General features: G+C 46.9%; 1 protein-coding gene across 1 annotated transcript; it reads right to left on the reverse strand.

Moving 5' to 3' along the window:
* Window positions 1–5,411: 5,411 nt before the first annotated feature.
* Window positions 5,412–9,714, reverse strand: LOC120700113 (DEAD-box ATP-dependent RNA helicase 9-like). Its single transcript, XM_039984299.1, has 7 exons — window positions 9,349–9,714; window positions 8,720–8,847; window positions 8,213–8,621; window positions 7,055–7,153; window positions 6,708–6,932; window positions 6,467–6,628; window positions 5,412–6,378 (listed from the first exon to the last, which is right to left on the reverse strand). Exons 1-7 carry the CDS (start codon window positions 9,712–9,714, stop codon window positions 5,860–5,862), a joined length of 1,908 nt encoding a protein of 635 aa, XP_039840233.1. The 3' UTR covers window positions 5,412–5,859.
* Between the last annotated feature and the right edge of the window lie 4,452 nt (window positions 9,715–14,166).

The following is a 14,166-nucleotide window of genomic DNA, read 5'->3' on the forward strand; positions in this document are numbered from 1 at the left end:
GGAATTATTCCGCAGCTAACTCCGCCCGGAACGCCTCAATGGAATGGGGTATCCGAACGGAGGAACCGAACCTTGTTGGACATGGTTAGGTCCATGATGAGCCAAGCTGATCTTCCATTGTCATTTTGGGGTTATCCTCTTGAAACTGCTGCGTTCACACTGAATAGGGTTCCAAGTAAGTCTGTTGAGAAGACACCATATGAGATATGGACTGGGAAGCGTCCCGGATTATCTTTTCTCAAAGTTTGGGGATGTGAGGCTTATGTCAAACGTTTGATGTCAGATAAGCTCACTCCAAAGTCAGACAAATGTTTCTTTGTGGGGTATCCTAGGGAAACCAAAGGATATTATTTTTACAATAAGGCGGAATGCAAAGTGTTTGTCGCTCGCAATGGTGTTTTCTTAGAAAAGGAGTTTCTCTCAAAAGGATTTAGTGGGAGCAAGGTGCAACTTGAAGAAATTCAGGAAACACCCGAAACTGTTTCAGCACCCACTGAAGATCCACGGGATGTGCAAGATGTTGCACAACCCGTAGTTGAGGCACCAGCCCCACGAAGGTCTATAAGGGCACGTCGCGCTACTGACAAGCTCAACCTCCTTATTACGGAGGAGCGCCATGTATTATTGATGGAAAATGATGAGCCCTTGACCTACAAAGAAGCAATGATGGGACCTGACTCCGACAAATGGCTTGAAGCCATGGAATCCGAGTTAAAATCCATGCATGATAATCAAGTTTGGAACTTGGTCGATCAGATTGACAGTGTAAGACATGTCGACTGTAAGTGGATTTTTAAGAAAAAATTAGGCATGGATGGAAATGTTCACATCTATAAGGCACGATTGGTGGCGAAAGTTTCCGACAAATTCAAGGTGTTGATTATGAGGAAACCTTTTCGCCCGTCGCAATGCTAAAGTCTGTTCGGATTCTCCTAGCAATTGCCGCATATTATGACTATGAGATATGGCAAATGGATGTCAAAACCGCTTTCCTTAATGGACATCTAAGTGAGGATGTGTATATGACACAGCCTGAAGGTTTTGTCGATCCTAAAAATGCTGGGAAAATATGTAAGCTTCAGAGGTCCATCTATGGATTGAAGCAAGCATCTCGGAGTTGGAATATTCGTTTTGATGAAGTAGTCAAAGGGTTTGGCTTCATCAAGAATGAAGATGAGCCTTGTGTTTACAAAAAGGCTAGTGGGAGCGCACTTGTGTTTCTGGTCCTATATGTGGATGACATATTACTGATCGGCAATGATATTCCAATGCTTGAAGCCATTAAAACCTCATTGAAAAAGTGTTTTTCGATGAAGGATTTAGGAGAGGCGGCTTATATTCTGGGTATTAGGATCTATAGAGATAGATCAAAAAGGCTAATTGGATTGAGCCAAGACACGTACATTGACAAGATACTGAATCGGTTCAATATGCAAGATTCCAAGAAAGGTTTCTTGCCAATGTCACATGGCATTACTCTAAGCAAGAGTCAGTGTGCTACGACACCTGATGAGCAAAAGAGGATGAGTACGATTCCTTATGCTTCAGCCATAGGGTCGATCATGTATGCTATGCTTTGCACGCGCCCAGATGTTTCCTTTGCTCTAAGTGTTACGAGCAGGTATCAGTCAGATTTCGGTGAACCTCACTGGACAATTGTAAAGAGTATCCTTAAGTACTTGAGAAGAACTAAAGATATGTTCCTAATATTTGGAGGCGAAGATGAGCTCCTTGTAAAGGGTTACACCGATGCTAGTTTTCAAACAGACAAAGATGACTCCAAATCGCAATCCGGTTTTGTTTTCTGCCTCAATGGTGGGGCAGTGAGCTGGAAGAGTTCCAAGCAAGATACGGTGGCTGATTCGACGACAGAGGCCGAGTATATTGCAGCTTCCGAAGCTGCAAAAGAAGCTGTTTGGATCAGAAAGTTTGTTTCTGACTTGGGTGTTGTTCCTAGTGCGTCCAGTCCAGTGGACCTCTATTGTGATAATAGTGGTGCCGTTGCACTAGCAAAGGAGCCTAGAACAACTAAGAAGTCCAGACATATACTGCGAAAGTATCACCTCATCCGTAACTTTGTTGAGAGAGGTGATGTGAAGGTTTGCAAGGTGCACACGGATTCAAACGTTGCTGATCCGTTGACGAAGCCTCTCCCACAATCAAAGCATGAGGCGCACATGAGATCTATGGGTATTAGATACTTACATCAGTGATTCTAGTGTGCGTGGGAGATTTTGTGTCATGAGTATGTTTATGTAATGATAAATAATTGTTATTTGTTCCATGGATGATTATTTTACATTGATTATCAAGTATGTGACTTGTTCGTGAAACTCTTTGTTGAAAATGATATGATTCTAAATTATCCCTAGTTTATGTCGTTGTGTGGGACAACAACGACATTGAGACTAGCACATGCATTAATTGATGATCATGTTTCACGGATCATGGATATGGAGATATCAGATTAATGATGTGGACACATGTTGGTGAACATGGTGTTGAATTGACCCACTCCAAGACAATGTTGGGATTGCTATTTTGTATGTGCCATCAGTTGTTCTTGAGTGTTATACCTACTGAATCCTTAGACCTGAGATCGCCATTGTTTCTCACTGTGTGTAGTGGTGCATCTTGGGGCTGCTAAACGCTACTCCGTGACTGGGTAGTTACAAAAGCAGCTTACAGGTATGTCATGAAACATGGAATGGGATGTGAGCGGATCAAGATGGAATTTGCCCCTCCTAGATAACGGGAGAGATATCTCTGGGCCCCTCGAGATAGTTGGATTTGAAAGTGCATGGCCATGCCAAAGTGATTAAAGAGTTAATCATGATGACTAAAGGTTAGTTATGAATAGAATCCACTATTAGATCGAGAGAATGGTCGAGCTATCACAAAGGTGGCACGCATCTCGCTTTGAGCTTGACTGGTATCGTGTGGCAAAGGGATCGGTGTATGAGTATATCTATGGTTCGGCCGATATGATCTTTATGTGTATTTGTGAGTCACTATGCCCTGCTAGGTGCCGCTATTGACTTGTGATTCGGAAATGATTTCCGATCACGACCACCTACACATGAACCTAACGGGTCACACACTTAAGGGGTTTGGAATGTTGGAAAGCTTGCATGTATGATTGTCTCTAGTGCAAGTGGGAGATTGTTGGTGATATGCCCAAGAGCCCATCATCACAATACGGTTTAAAGGCCCAAGTGGATATTGATCCAAGAGAGATTAGGGTTACTAATGGGCCTATGAGATAGAAGCCCATTAGTACGCCCTATATATATGAGGGAGGGGCTAGGGGGGCGATGACCTGAGCCGCGCCACCTCCCTAGCCGCCGCCCCTCCCTCTCTCTCGGCCGCCGCCCTTGCCGTGCGTGCGGTGCTAGCACACCGACGCCCGGCGTTTCATCCCCGTACGTGTGGACTCCGTGGAGGCGCTGCTGCGACTGCTGCGCTGATCGGCTGCTGGGATCAAGTACGAGGAGCTCGGTTCGTGGGACGTGATCGACTACTTCCTCTACATCGACGCGCGACTTCTTCCGCTGCGCTGCGCGTCTAGTGGTAACGATCTATGATCTTCTACTCGCAAGTATCTTGGGTTTATGCGGTAGTGATGCTAGCGTAGCCTACCCGTTTACCTTCAGGGGGTGCTCGTCGGGCCTGTAGATAGATCCATCGCCATGCTTGCTTCCCTCGATCAGCTCCGCCGGGATCACGCCCTCCACCTCGTGCTCGTACACATCCTCCTCCTCCGCCGCTGCCGCCTTCCGTTTTCTAGGATGCTCGCCAATCTCCATCGACCCGCGAGCTGGTGTTGGCCTAGCGTTTGAGCGCTTTTTTTTTGTTGAGATTAATTTGCGCGCTTTTTTGGATGGGGTCTCTCTTGCTATGCCCGGATAGGCGGATACGGATACCGGTACGCGATACGGGATACTCCGATATATCATTTTTCCAAAAACAAAGATACGGGGATACGCCAATATATATAAAAAATAAAAATAAATAAAAGTTTTAGGAACTAGAATGTGAGAAAATAGTAGTTCCAAGGACTATAATACGTCATAAATTCATATGTTCTATAATTATTAGAAAAGGAAAGGGGTAAAGGAAAAAAGAACCAACCTTATCTTACATGTTCGTCTGTTCCACGAATGGATGTCGGTCGTCTTCTTCCCCAACCTCCGACAGTCTCCTCTCTCTTTCTCTGTGTAGCGGCCAACTCCGGCGGCCGCGGCTCCTCCTCTCCCTCTCCGGAGGCCGCGGCTCATCCTCTCCCTCTCTAGCGACCGCGCGGGCCGTCCAGAGGCGCGCTCCGGCGGCCGTGGCGGCCCACCAGCGGCGAGCTCTAGCAGCGCAGCACCACCCTAAATAGTGATTAAACAGATGTGCGGGCCTCTGTTTGGACAGGCCGCGCAGCCGCTGGAGCAATAGGAGGCACGGACGGGTGGGCAGGCGGAGGTGACGGCAAGGGAGCGACGAGCGATGGCGAAGGAGCAGGAGGAGGCACGGGGCGGGTGGCCGGGCGGCGGTGATGGCAAGGGAGCGATGAGCAGCAGGAAAGGAGCAAGAGAAGGCGTGGGCGGGTGGCCGAGCGGCGGTGACAGCAAGGGAGCCGTGCTAGGCTGACGCGGGCCTGCAGCTGCGAGTGGGGATGAGAGGGTGGCACAGCTGAACGGAGGACTTTATACGAAGCGATTGAGTGGTGTTGTTAGGGTTTGAAGGTATCGGACAGGTATCCCACGAGTATCCGATTTATTTTTATTAATTGAAAATACCTAAATAGTCTGATACTTACGGAATACGTATCCGGGAGTATTCGTAGAGTACGAGTATCCGATACGGTATCCGATACCAGTACGTGAGTTTTGCGAAATATCCGCTTATCATAGCTCTCTGTTTTGTTTTATGTGCAGGCGGGAGAAGGCCATCGATCCGAATTCGATTAGGGCCCGCCTTTTTTTTTTGAAGAAGGACTAGGCCCCGTATATGCAACTTGCAGCGGTGAATCGGGCCCGCGTTCGACTCCTTGGGCCTTTCCGATATCGATTGGGCCCCATATGCATCGATGAATGGGCCCAGAGTTCATGGGCCTTTGGTCGGTGCGACTGGTACTGATGAGTTTTAATATCTGATCAATAATTGTTGAAACATTTGGTTTCGTCAACTGCAAAGCATTAAACAGGTTCCGAATATTTTAAAACACTTACCGACTATTTGAATTTCGTGATCACCAATATCATAATATATTGAAAGTTCCGAAGCCAGGTACTAACATTTTCACCAATCAATCAAGAGCGTAAAATATTTAATTGCAGCAGGAACAACGCAAGTGCCTCAGTCACACAGGCTACGCTCACAGGAAGAAAATCAGCAAAAGAAAACGAAAACAGGGCGAAAAACTCTTGTGGGGTATAAATATGGGATATGATTATAGAGACCGTGATTTCAGGTCAGAACGGCCTACAAGGTAGCACCAAAATCATCATACAGTACAGAACCACTACCAAAAACGATATAAGAACATCTGCTGAAGACCCTCTGCATATTTTACAGGTATGATCTAGAGCTACAACTTGCGCAATCAAAAGCAAAATAAGAACAGAACAGTAATGAAATCGTAATTATTTTCCTGCTGGATTCCGATCAATCCCTCCCCAGGCACAAGGGTAAGCGCATGAATTCCGCCGCACTGTGACACCAGCCTTGTCAATAGAGGGACCCAACAACAGATCAGGAGTGGCCATTCTCTACTATCATCCTATATCCATACTAACCATTGAGCTCAATCTGAGGCTGGATATCCATATTAAGAGTACCTGTTATTATGTTTTGCTCAAGTTTATCCCGTGACTAAGATGAGTTGCCAAATCCACCAGAGTTCCTGTCACCAAAGCCACCAAAACCACCTGAGCCAGAACTACCAAAACCGCCACCGAACCGACCTGAGCCAGAATCCCCAAATCCACCGGAACGACCAGAACCACTACCACCGCTTGAGCGACCAAAACCAGAACCACTACCACCGCTTGAGCGACCAAACCCGGAGTCACCAAATCCACCACTTGAGCGACCAAATCCGGAGTCACCTGAGCGACCAAATCCAGAGTCGCCGAAACCTCCGCTGCCACCTGAACGGCCAAATCCTGAGCCACCGAATCCACCGCCTGATTGGCCAAATCCTGAATCTCCAAATCCACCACCACCTCCTGATCGGCCAAACCCACCACCCCTTCCTGGTGGGCTGCCAAAACCACCACCACGTCCACCACCGAAGCCCCGTGAGCGCCCACCGTACCCTCCACCACCACCCCCAAAGGAATCAAAGTCACCACCGAGCAAGTCAGATCCCTCAACATTAATTTTTGGAAGCTGCAAGCCAATGGAAAACCACATGAGCATGACAGCCAAAAAAATGCAAACAGAACAGCAGCGCACAATGCCAACAAAAAGTACTCACCTCATTAAACTTGGATCCAACATCACGTTCAATACCCTGGACTTCCCTACTTTGTCGATAGTTGTACATCACGATTGCAGTACCCTTCTTTCCAGCACGGCCAGTTCGGCCAGATCTGTGGACAAATATCTCTGACGAGTTGGGGAGTTCAAAATGTATCACCTGAAGGAGAACCGGTCAATGTACGTTGAATGTTAGTCAGGAGAGAAGGAAAGAACTCAAACAGGGGTTAAGCACGAACCAAATCAACATTTGGTATATCCAAACCACGGGCAGCAACATCAGTGGCAATCAAAATATTAAATCGTCCTTCACGAAAGCCTGCCAGTGTTCTCTCTCTTTGGGCTTGTGAGATGTCCCCATGAAGAGCTTCACACTGGAAACTTCGACTCATGCTGTATGACAATCTATCAGCGTCCCTTTTTGTTTGCGTGAACACAATGCACTTTCCACCTTTAGCGTGTTCCTGCATGAATAAATAATTTACCAATGAATTCAAGCAATTAGATTTAAAAGTAACTTAATGCCACGGGGAAAGGATTTAAGTTGCAGTGGCACAAAGAAAATACAAATCCAATCCATTTTCACCTTAATGAGTTCTCCAAGTACAGCAGGTTTTTCACGGTTCTCCGATGCGATAGAAAACAGACTAATTCCTTCAGCCAGCTTTTGATCATCCTCACCAACCTACATAGAGAAAAATAAAGTGAAAAACATTCCATTATTAGCAAATGGTTTCTTAATAAGAGGCATACTGCCCCTCAAAAACTTTCGATATGGAGCCCGCTAGAAAAATCTACTTATAATGGAATAGCTCACACATAGTAAAACATATGCAGCTATCAACCCTATATTTTTTTCTTTGGATCTCCCCCCGTAACAGTAGTGAACCAGATTGCCAACAGCTATCAAATTTAAAGACAAGTACAATGAAATACAGGAAATATCATTCTAAGAACAATGCATTGTGATACTTCCCAAACATTGGCTTGTAGGTGTTTGCTACAGGAGCTACGGACATAAGTAGGCCAATCTTCCAGATCTGTTCCCCTTACCTCTGATCCACATGGCTTAATTTTAAGGACATTCAACCAGTTCCCTGTATAGATCTTTGGCCTAGTATCATTTCTTAGCAAATGTTACTCCCTCCATTCAGTTTTGATTGATATATTTCCATATGGAACAATGACCAAGGGCACCAAGTGTGCTTATCAATCTAATAAATGCAACATAGACTGTTTTGTTGGTCCTCCAATGTTTTAATTGGGAACTCCTTGTAACTAGTGCTATTTATTGCCACAATCCATGCCAATAGTAAATACAGCTATCATTTTTTGAGTTTTGGAAATATAGCTATCAAAAGTCAATGGAGGGAGTATAAGCTAACGGTAAAATTAAAATGGCCTCGATTAGGACAACTATTGATTTAACATTTTACAACAAAACCCAATAACTACTGTACTATTAGTAATGGACAATTTTTTTAAAAAAACAAAATGTATGCATTATTGAATGACTAACTTTAGAACAGATGAGTTGTGCCACTGAGAACAATGGAATCCATCAGTCAAAACATAATCATTCTGGTTGATTTAGTTACCATTTCAAGAACCAGAACACGCAGAAGAAATATGCATTATAATCAACACCAGATACGGTTACATGGTTTACTAACTGAATTGAAGTCACAAAGTCTATAGCAAAAAATGCATGTAAAATAAAAGTACCGCTAGAAGTTGAACTCACTAGGTCAACTGTAACAGGATTGTTGAGGTACTTTTGTGTGAGCTTCCGTATCCAGGTTGGCATTGTAGCTGAGAACATCAGTGTTTGACGCTGCTGAGGCACTTGCTGCAAAATTGTCTCAACATCTTGGTCAAAACCCACCGACAACATCTGGTCGGCTTCATCAAGAACAACAAACCGAATCTCTGCCAAACTTAGAGCGCCTCTTTTTAGAAGATCAATCACCCGTCCAGGTGTCCCGATGACCACATCAACACCATAATTAAGCTGCCTTATTTGCACGCCAATTGGAGTTCCTCCATAAACACAGAGAGTTTCCAGGGAGGAGGAATCGATGAACTCCCTTTCAACCTGTTTTGCAAGCTCTCTTGTTGGTGCCAGAACAATAGCCAAGGGAAACTTTCCAGGCCTGTACTCAACAAAGAATAAATACAGGATTAGTGAGGACCAAAAAGAAGAAATGGTAAAAGAACTAACAGTATATATTGTTAGAGGAACCAAGCTTACTTGTATTTGTCATTGTGGCGGATAATTGCATCCATTATGGGGATTCCGAATGCCAAAGTTTTACCGGTCCCAGTTTTGGCACGACCAACCATGTCCTTTCCTTGCATTGCTGGCTCAAGAACAGCTCTCTAAACAGGTTGTACAGGTTGCAAAATAGAAGACAAGGTTCAAATATCAATTCAGTACTCATTTAAAGCAAACAGCTTTGCCTCATGTATGAGATCCATGAAATTGCGAGGAATTAATTTATTATTGGTAATTTATCACCTAACCACAAACGAACACTGGTAATTCTAATGTTTCATCCGATCACCATGCCAAGATGAATTTGCCGCATTACAAAAGCAGTTGAATTTGGATCAACGTAAACATAATAAATAACCAATTAAAGCAAATGGAAGAATTTTGTTATAATTAAACGGTTTTCCCATTGGTGCTTGTTAATTAAACATCGATGTCATCTGTATGGATTGTGTCCGCGGAGAACAGGACAAGCAGGTTGGTACACGGTAGTTACTATCCAATCAAACCACTAGCGTAAAAGAATCTAATCGAGTTTTTGCAGCAAATAGATTATTCTAGAATCCACTTCGACCAGAAGAATGGTGAAGATCCACCGCTCCTCGTACCTGGATGGGGAACAGCTTGGTGATGCCCTTCTTGGCGAGCCTATCGACGATCTTGGACGAGATCCCCAGCTTGGCAATCTCCAGACCCTGGTCCGCCGCGCCACCGGCCCTCTTGTCCTCCTCGTAGAACGACCCCTCCTCGGCCGCCGCGAACTCCGCCCGCGCCGCCGCGCCCGCGGGCCCCGTCTCCCGGAACCCCAGCCGCGACGGGTACGAGTGGAACCACGACGCCGCCAACGCGGCGGGCGCCGGCAGCCGCGGGGCCACCGCCCCCATCGCCGCCGGCTGCTGCTGGAGCAGCGCGGCCGCGAGCGCGGACACGGCGCGCCGCCGGAGTGGCGCCGCGCGGCGGAGGGCGGCGTACATGGCTGCTGCTGTGCTTGCTTCTGCTGCCGCGGCGGCGGCGGCGGCGGCTAGGGTTTAGGGTTTTGGAAGGGGGAGGGGACGGGGAGGGGAGGAGCGGACGGAGCGAGAAGACGAGAAGGGGGAATGGGTTAAAAGGCGCAGGGCACAGAGATATTTCCGCGCTCACGTGCAGCGCAGGTGCGGGGAACCGGACCCGTTGCTGGAGACACTTACTAGTGGGGCCACGTCCCAACCTGGAGAGAGTGGCCCGCACGCCAGTGGAGGTAATGATGCTGGCTAGCGTCACCGTCCGTGTGAATTGTAGCGAGAGGAGGTGCCTACTGCTGTTGGGAAGGGACGGGTGGGCCTGGTAAGAGTGGAGAATGACATGTGAGGACGGAACCGGTGCGGAAGGCACGGAGACAGGGTGTTTGCTTGGAGGAAAAGTCAGAATGGCGGTTGGGATGTGGGGGGATGGGCTTCGATGCTTGGTTGGGCCGGTTGGCAGAGGGTGTACGAAATGGCCCTCTCCTGGGCTTTGCCGACTTGTAATCATGTCCTGATGAGGTAGAAACACAAGATTCTGTGGCCCAGTTCATGTCTTCGTGTAATCAATCAATGTTGCATTCCTTCAAAATAAGAAGTCTTCAACTAAAAAATCTCAACTTGCGGTACAAAAAAGAAAATCTGGAAAATCTCATCACAACGACAAGCTTGCACTGTAATCCAGTGGTCCTTCCTGTGGTACATTTGATTACTATACTAGACCCTTCATTCCAAATTGTACGTCATCTTTGGCTTTGTCCTAAGTCAAACTACTCCAAATTTGATTAAATTGTTAGAATGTAGGTTCGTTTATAGTACAAAATTTAGAGAAATTTGACTAAAACCAAAGCTAAAGTGAACTGCAGTTTGGAAACGGATGGAGTACAAGTCTTTGCATGTTCCATTTGTGTGTCAAAGCGAGTGCACATGCTGGTCACTATGAACTTCATTCCTCTAAGGCTCTAATCAGTCGGTTTCTCATCATGGGCCTCAGATGGAGCTGAAACACGTAGTACTAGACACAGTGGTTCAAACTTCAGAGAAGAATTCTATGTTTGTAACCGCATATGAATACCTCAACATTGATATTGTTTTTAGGAAAACTACGGCAACCCCTGAACTCTTATTGCCAAGGAACAAATTTACGAGTAATTACAAAGAAGAAGATCTATTAAAAGATCTTTAAGATCAACAAAGTTCAGCTATGCGCTAGACGGAATCTAGGCGCTGACCCATTGCCTAGCGCCTAGTCGGGAGTACTCGGTCCCAGGCGATCCTATGCGTTTTTCTAGACATTTTAATTTTTATACACATATATATGTATTACCTTAAATTAACTTAAATAAAAGAAAAAAATAAGAGATATGTGGACCTAAAGTTAAAGAAAGGCCCCATCAAAAAAGCCCAGCAGCTCATCTTATCCACCCTTACCACCTTATCCATCCAGTCATCCTCTCTCTCTCAATCACGCGATGACTTCCTCCCTCTCCCCTGTTTCTCCGACACCGCCTCGCTTCGCAGATGCGCCCGTCGCACCTGCACTACTTCCCAGCCGCGCCTGCCACGTCCACCGCCGCCTCCTCCTCCGCCACCTCTGGTGCCCGATGTCGAGCGTGTCTGAAGTTCCTCCCCCACTAGCAACCTCCGCCAGACGCTCCTCCACCCCCACCGGTGCCGCCTAGCGCCCAGAGTGCCGACTACCCCCATAGTCGAGGTGACGGGCTTCGCCTAGCGACTAATCGCGCCTAGTCGCCGCCTAGCCGAACTTTGAAGATCGAAGAGGGAGAGAGAAGAAAATAACTAAAAGTTGTACAGACTTGGAACTTTTCACTTATCCTATCAACGTGACAACGTCGACATATTTAGACAAAGGCTGCTTTAGCCAAGGCAACTTCGAAAACAATGAACTGAATTATGACAGCAGGCGTATAGGACCAAAATTTTGGAGGAAAGAAACTTGTGCTGCTTAGAAGTTGAAACTTGCATTGTGCTGCATAAAGGTTGGACTTTTACCATTTCCCAACCCAACTTCTATCTTGTCATATGTACTTCTGTAGGAGCACTCATCTCATCTCCATTCTCGAGATGAGTAGTGGAGAAAAAGGCCAATCCCTGCTTTGAACTTTACCCCCACATTTCCCCCTCTGAGATGTCCCATTCAGGCTTCAGCAAATCATTGGCGCCAACAGCAGGCCCCTTCCTGCCTGCATGAACCAGCTTTAATTCAAACGACAAGGAGCAAAAGCCAGGCACGCCCCAATCCAGACGCCTCGCTTTGGCCGCGGATGGTTCCAAAGGCGGCGGCCAAGGAAGGATCTTGCTCGACCGCCGCGCTGGCTCGCCTTTCCTGCTGCCTTGTCATTCGACCACCTACTGCTGCTGCTGCTGATAGCGATCAGCAGCGCTCCGGATTCAGACATGGAGGAGACTGAACTGAAGCAGAGCTCCATTTCCAGTCAGGAATTGCCGAATTGGAGTGTCTCCGGTTTCGAATTCTTGCCGTCTGGAGCGGCGACTTTTGACCTGAAAAGGAGGGCCTATACCACTGCTACTAGTAGATAGGAATAGGATCAAGGGACAGTGCTTGTTTGAAAAGATCGAGCCGTCATGGAATTCAGTTGCAACTTCTTCAAACTGCACTGAAATTCGTCTGTCCAGCTGGTCGACTGAACTGAATGACCTTGTAAAGTTGTAATGCATGATGGCACGGTGAGCCACGTCGGATGGCGCCAGCTTCACCGTTTGGTCAGCTTGAAGACGGTTTAAACCCCGGCGGGCGCCCTTTTGCCGGCCGGACGAGGGACGATTGTCGACGATGCGTGATCAGAAAGGCGCCAATCATTCATTCGTTCAGACAATCAGGCTTCATTCATTACACTGCTTGTACCACTGCCACTGATCACCATCTCCAGTGATGCAATCTGTCCATGCAAACATGCAGCTGGAGCTGGAGGTACCAATCAAGACTATAGTATAGCAATCAAGATTCAAGGGTGATCTAGCGTGCAGACCGCGGCCAGATTTGTTCGATCGGCCTGCAACTTTTCGAGCCACCGATTAGTTCAAACAGAGCATACGAACATGCATGGTCCTGATGGCCCAATGGATAGCTCACTGAATTTCAGGAAAAGTTTGTCGCGTCGCATCGCCAAAAGCTCGTCGTGGACCACTGAATTCGAAAATCGCCAGAATTCAGAACCGTTCGTGTCGAGAGAAGAAAATGCCCTAGAGAAGAACCACATGCATGGATGGGGATAGAAGAACCAAAAGGGGCGCAGGCTGGTAGGTAAAAAGAAGAGCTTCATCAGCAAATTGTAAGGTTAGTTTAGTTTTCTTCAGTTAGCACGCAGCAGATGCTCGAGCCGCTTTTGGTCACTTTGCAGCTATATATAGTATAAGGCAGTACACTAATCAACAATCATCAAAGGCAACAAAGGTCGCGTCAAGGACTGAATTGGAGGACATCATTAGCTGCCCCCGTTACTCAACACTTTTTGTTAATTTTCCTTTTGATGAATGCATGATGGTCCTCATCAATCATCATCAGCTCGAGAAGCTTTCTTTGCACTTTCTCCCTTTCATGGGGACAAGTGTAACCAACTGCCACTTACCATCGTCGTGGCTTCACTTTGTCGCCCAGCTCAGCAGGCAGCTAGGCCGGGCTAGAGATCCCCAGGAATTTCTTGAGCGTTTTGAATCGCCCATGGCTCCATTGCTAGCTTCTGGATCATTGGTCTGTTCTGAAATTTCCAGCAGGGCGCGTACTACTACCAAGTGAAGTTATGAGTACAGGTCCGTACGCCTGTATTCACGATACGACGGCGGCCGGTCACCGTCGTCTCCCTGCCGTTGGCTGTACGAACGAAGCTGCCTGCTGGTGCTGGAGACCGGCCGGGACCCGGACAAAGCAGCTAGCGGCACTACAGTGTACAGTGGAGTACTAGTCTAGTACTACCAGCTCCTCGGATTGCAGCGACGCGTGCCACGTGGCACGGCCACTGCTGAGTGATCGATCGCCATGACCGAACTCGGATTGCTCTCTTGTCCCCTGTGCGTTTTCTTGGCATTTTGTCCTTTTCTCCGCACTCAGCTTGGAACTTTAGTTTTCCCTTTTGATTTTCTCCCTTTTTCCCCCTAACTCAGCTTGCAACTTTAATTTCCTCCTTTTGTCCCTTTTACCGTGGAACGAGCAAGTGCGGCTGATAACCTTTTCTTCCTATCTCGATCTTTGTTGAGTGGTGAATTAAAATTGTTGAGATTTAAACTGCAGTAGAAGCTTTTTATGCATGCTTGTGCGCTTGGCATGGCGGGATTTCACTCAAACGTGAAGTATCTGGTACTCTCCTCTCCTGTTATATCTGGTCAAGCTTCAGTACTACAGCGACAATATATACCTTTTAATCTCTGTTTGTTTACATAGGAAACACA

Source organism: Panicum virgatum, chromosome 3K (assembly GCF_016808335.1).
Source record: "Panicum virgatum strain AP13 chromosome 3K, P.virgatum_v5, whole genome shotgun sequence".
NCBI classification, from domain to species: domain Eukaryota; kingdom Viridiplantae; phylum Streptophyta; class Magnoliopsida; order Poales; family Poaceae; genus Panicum; species Panicum virgatum.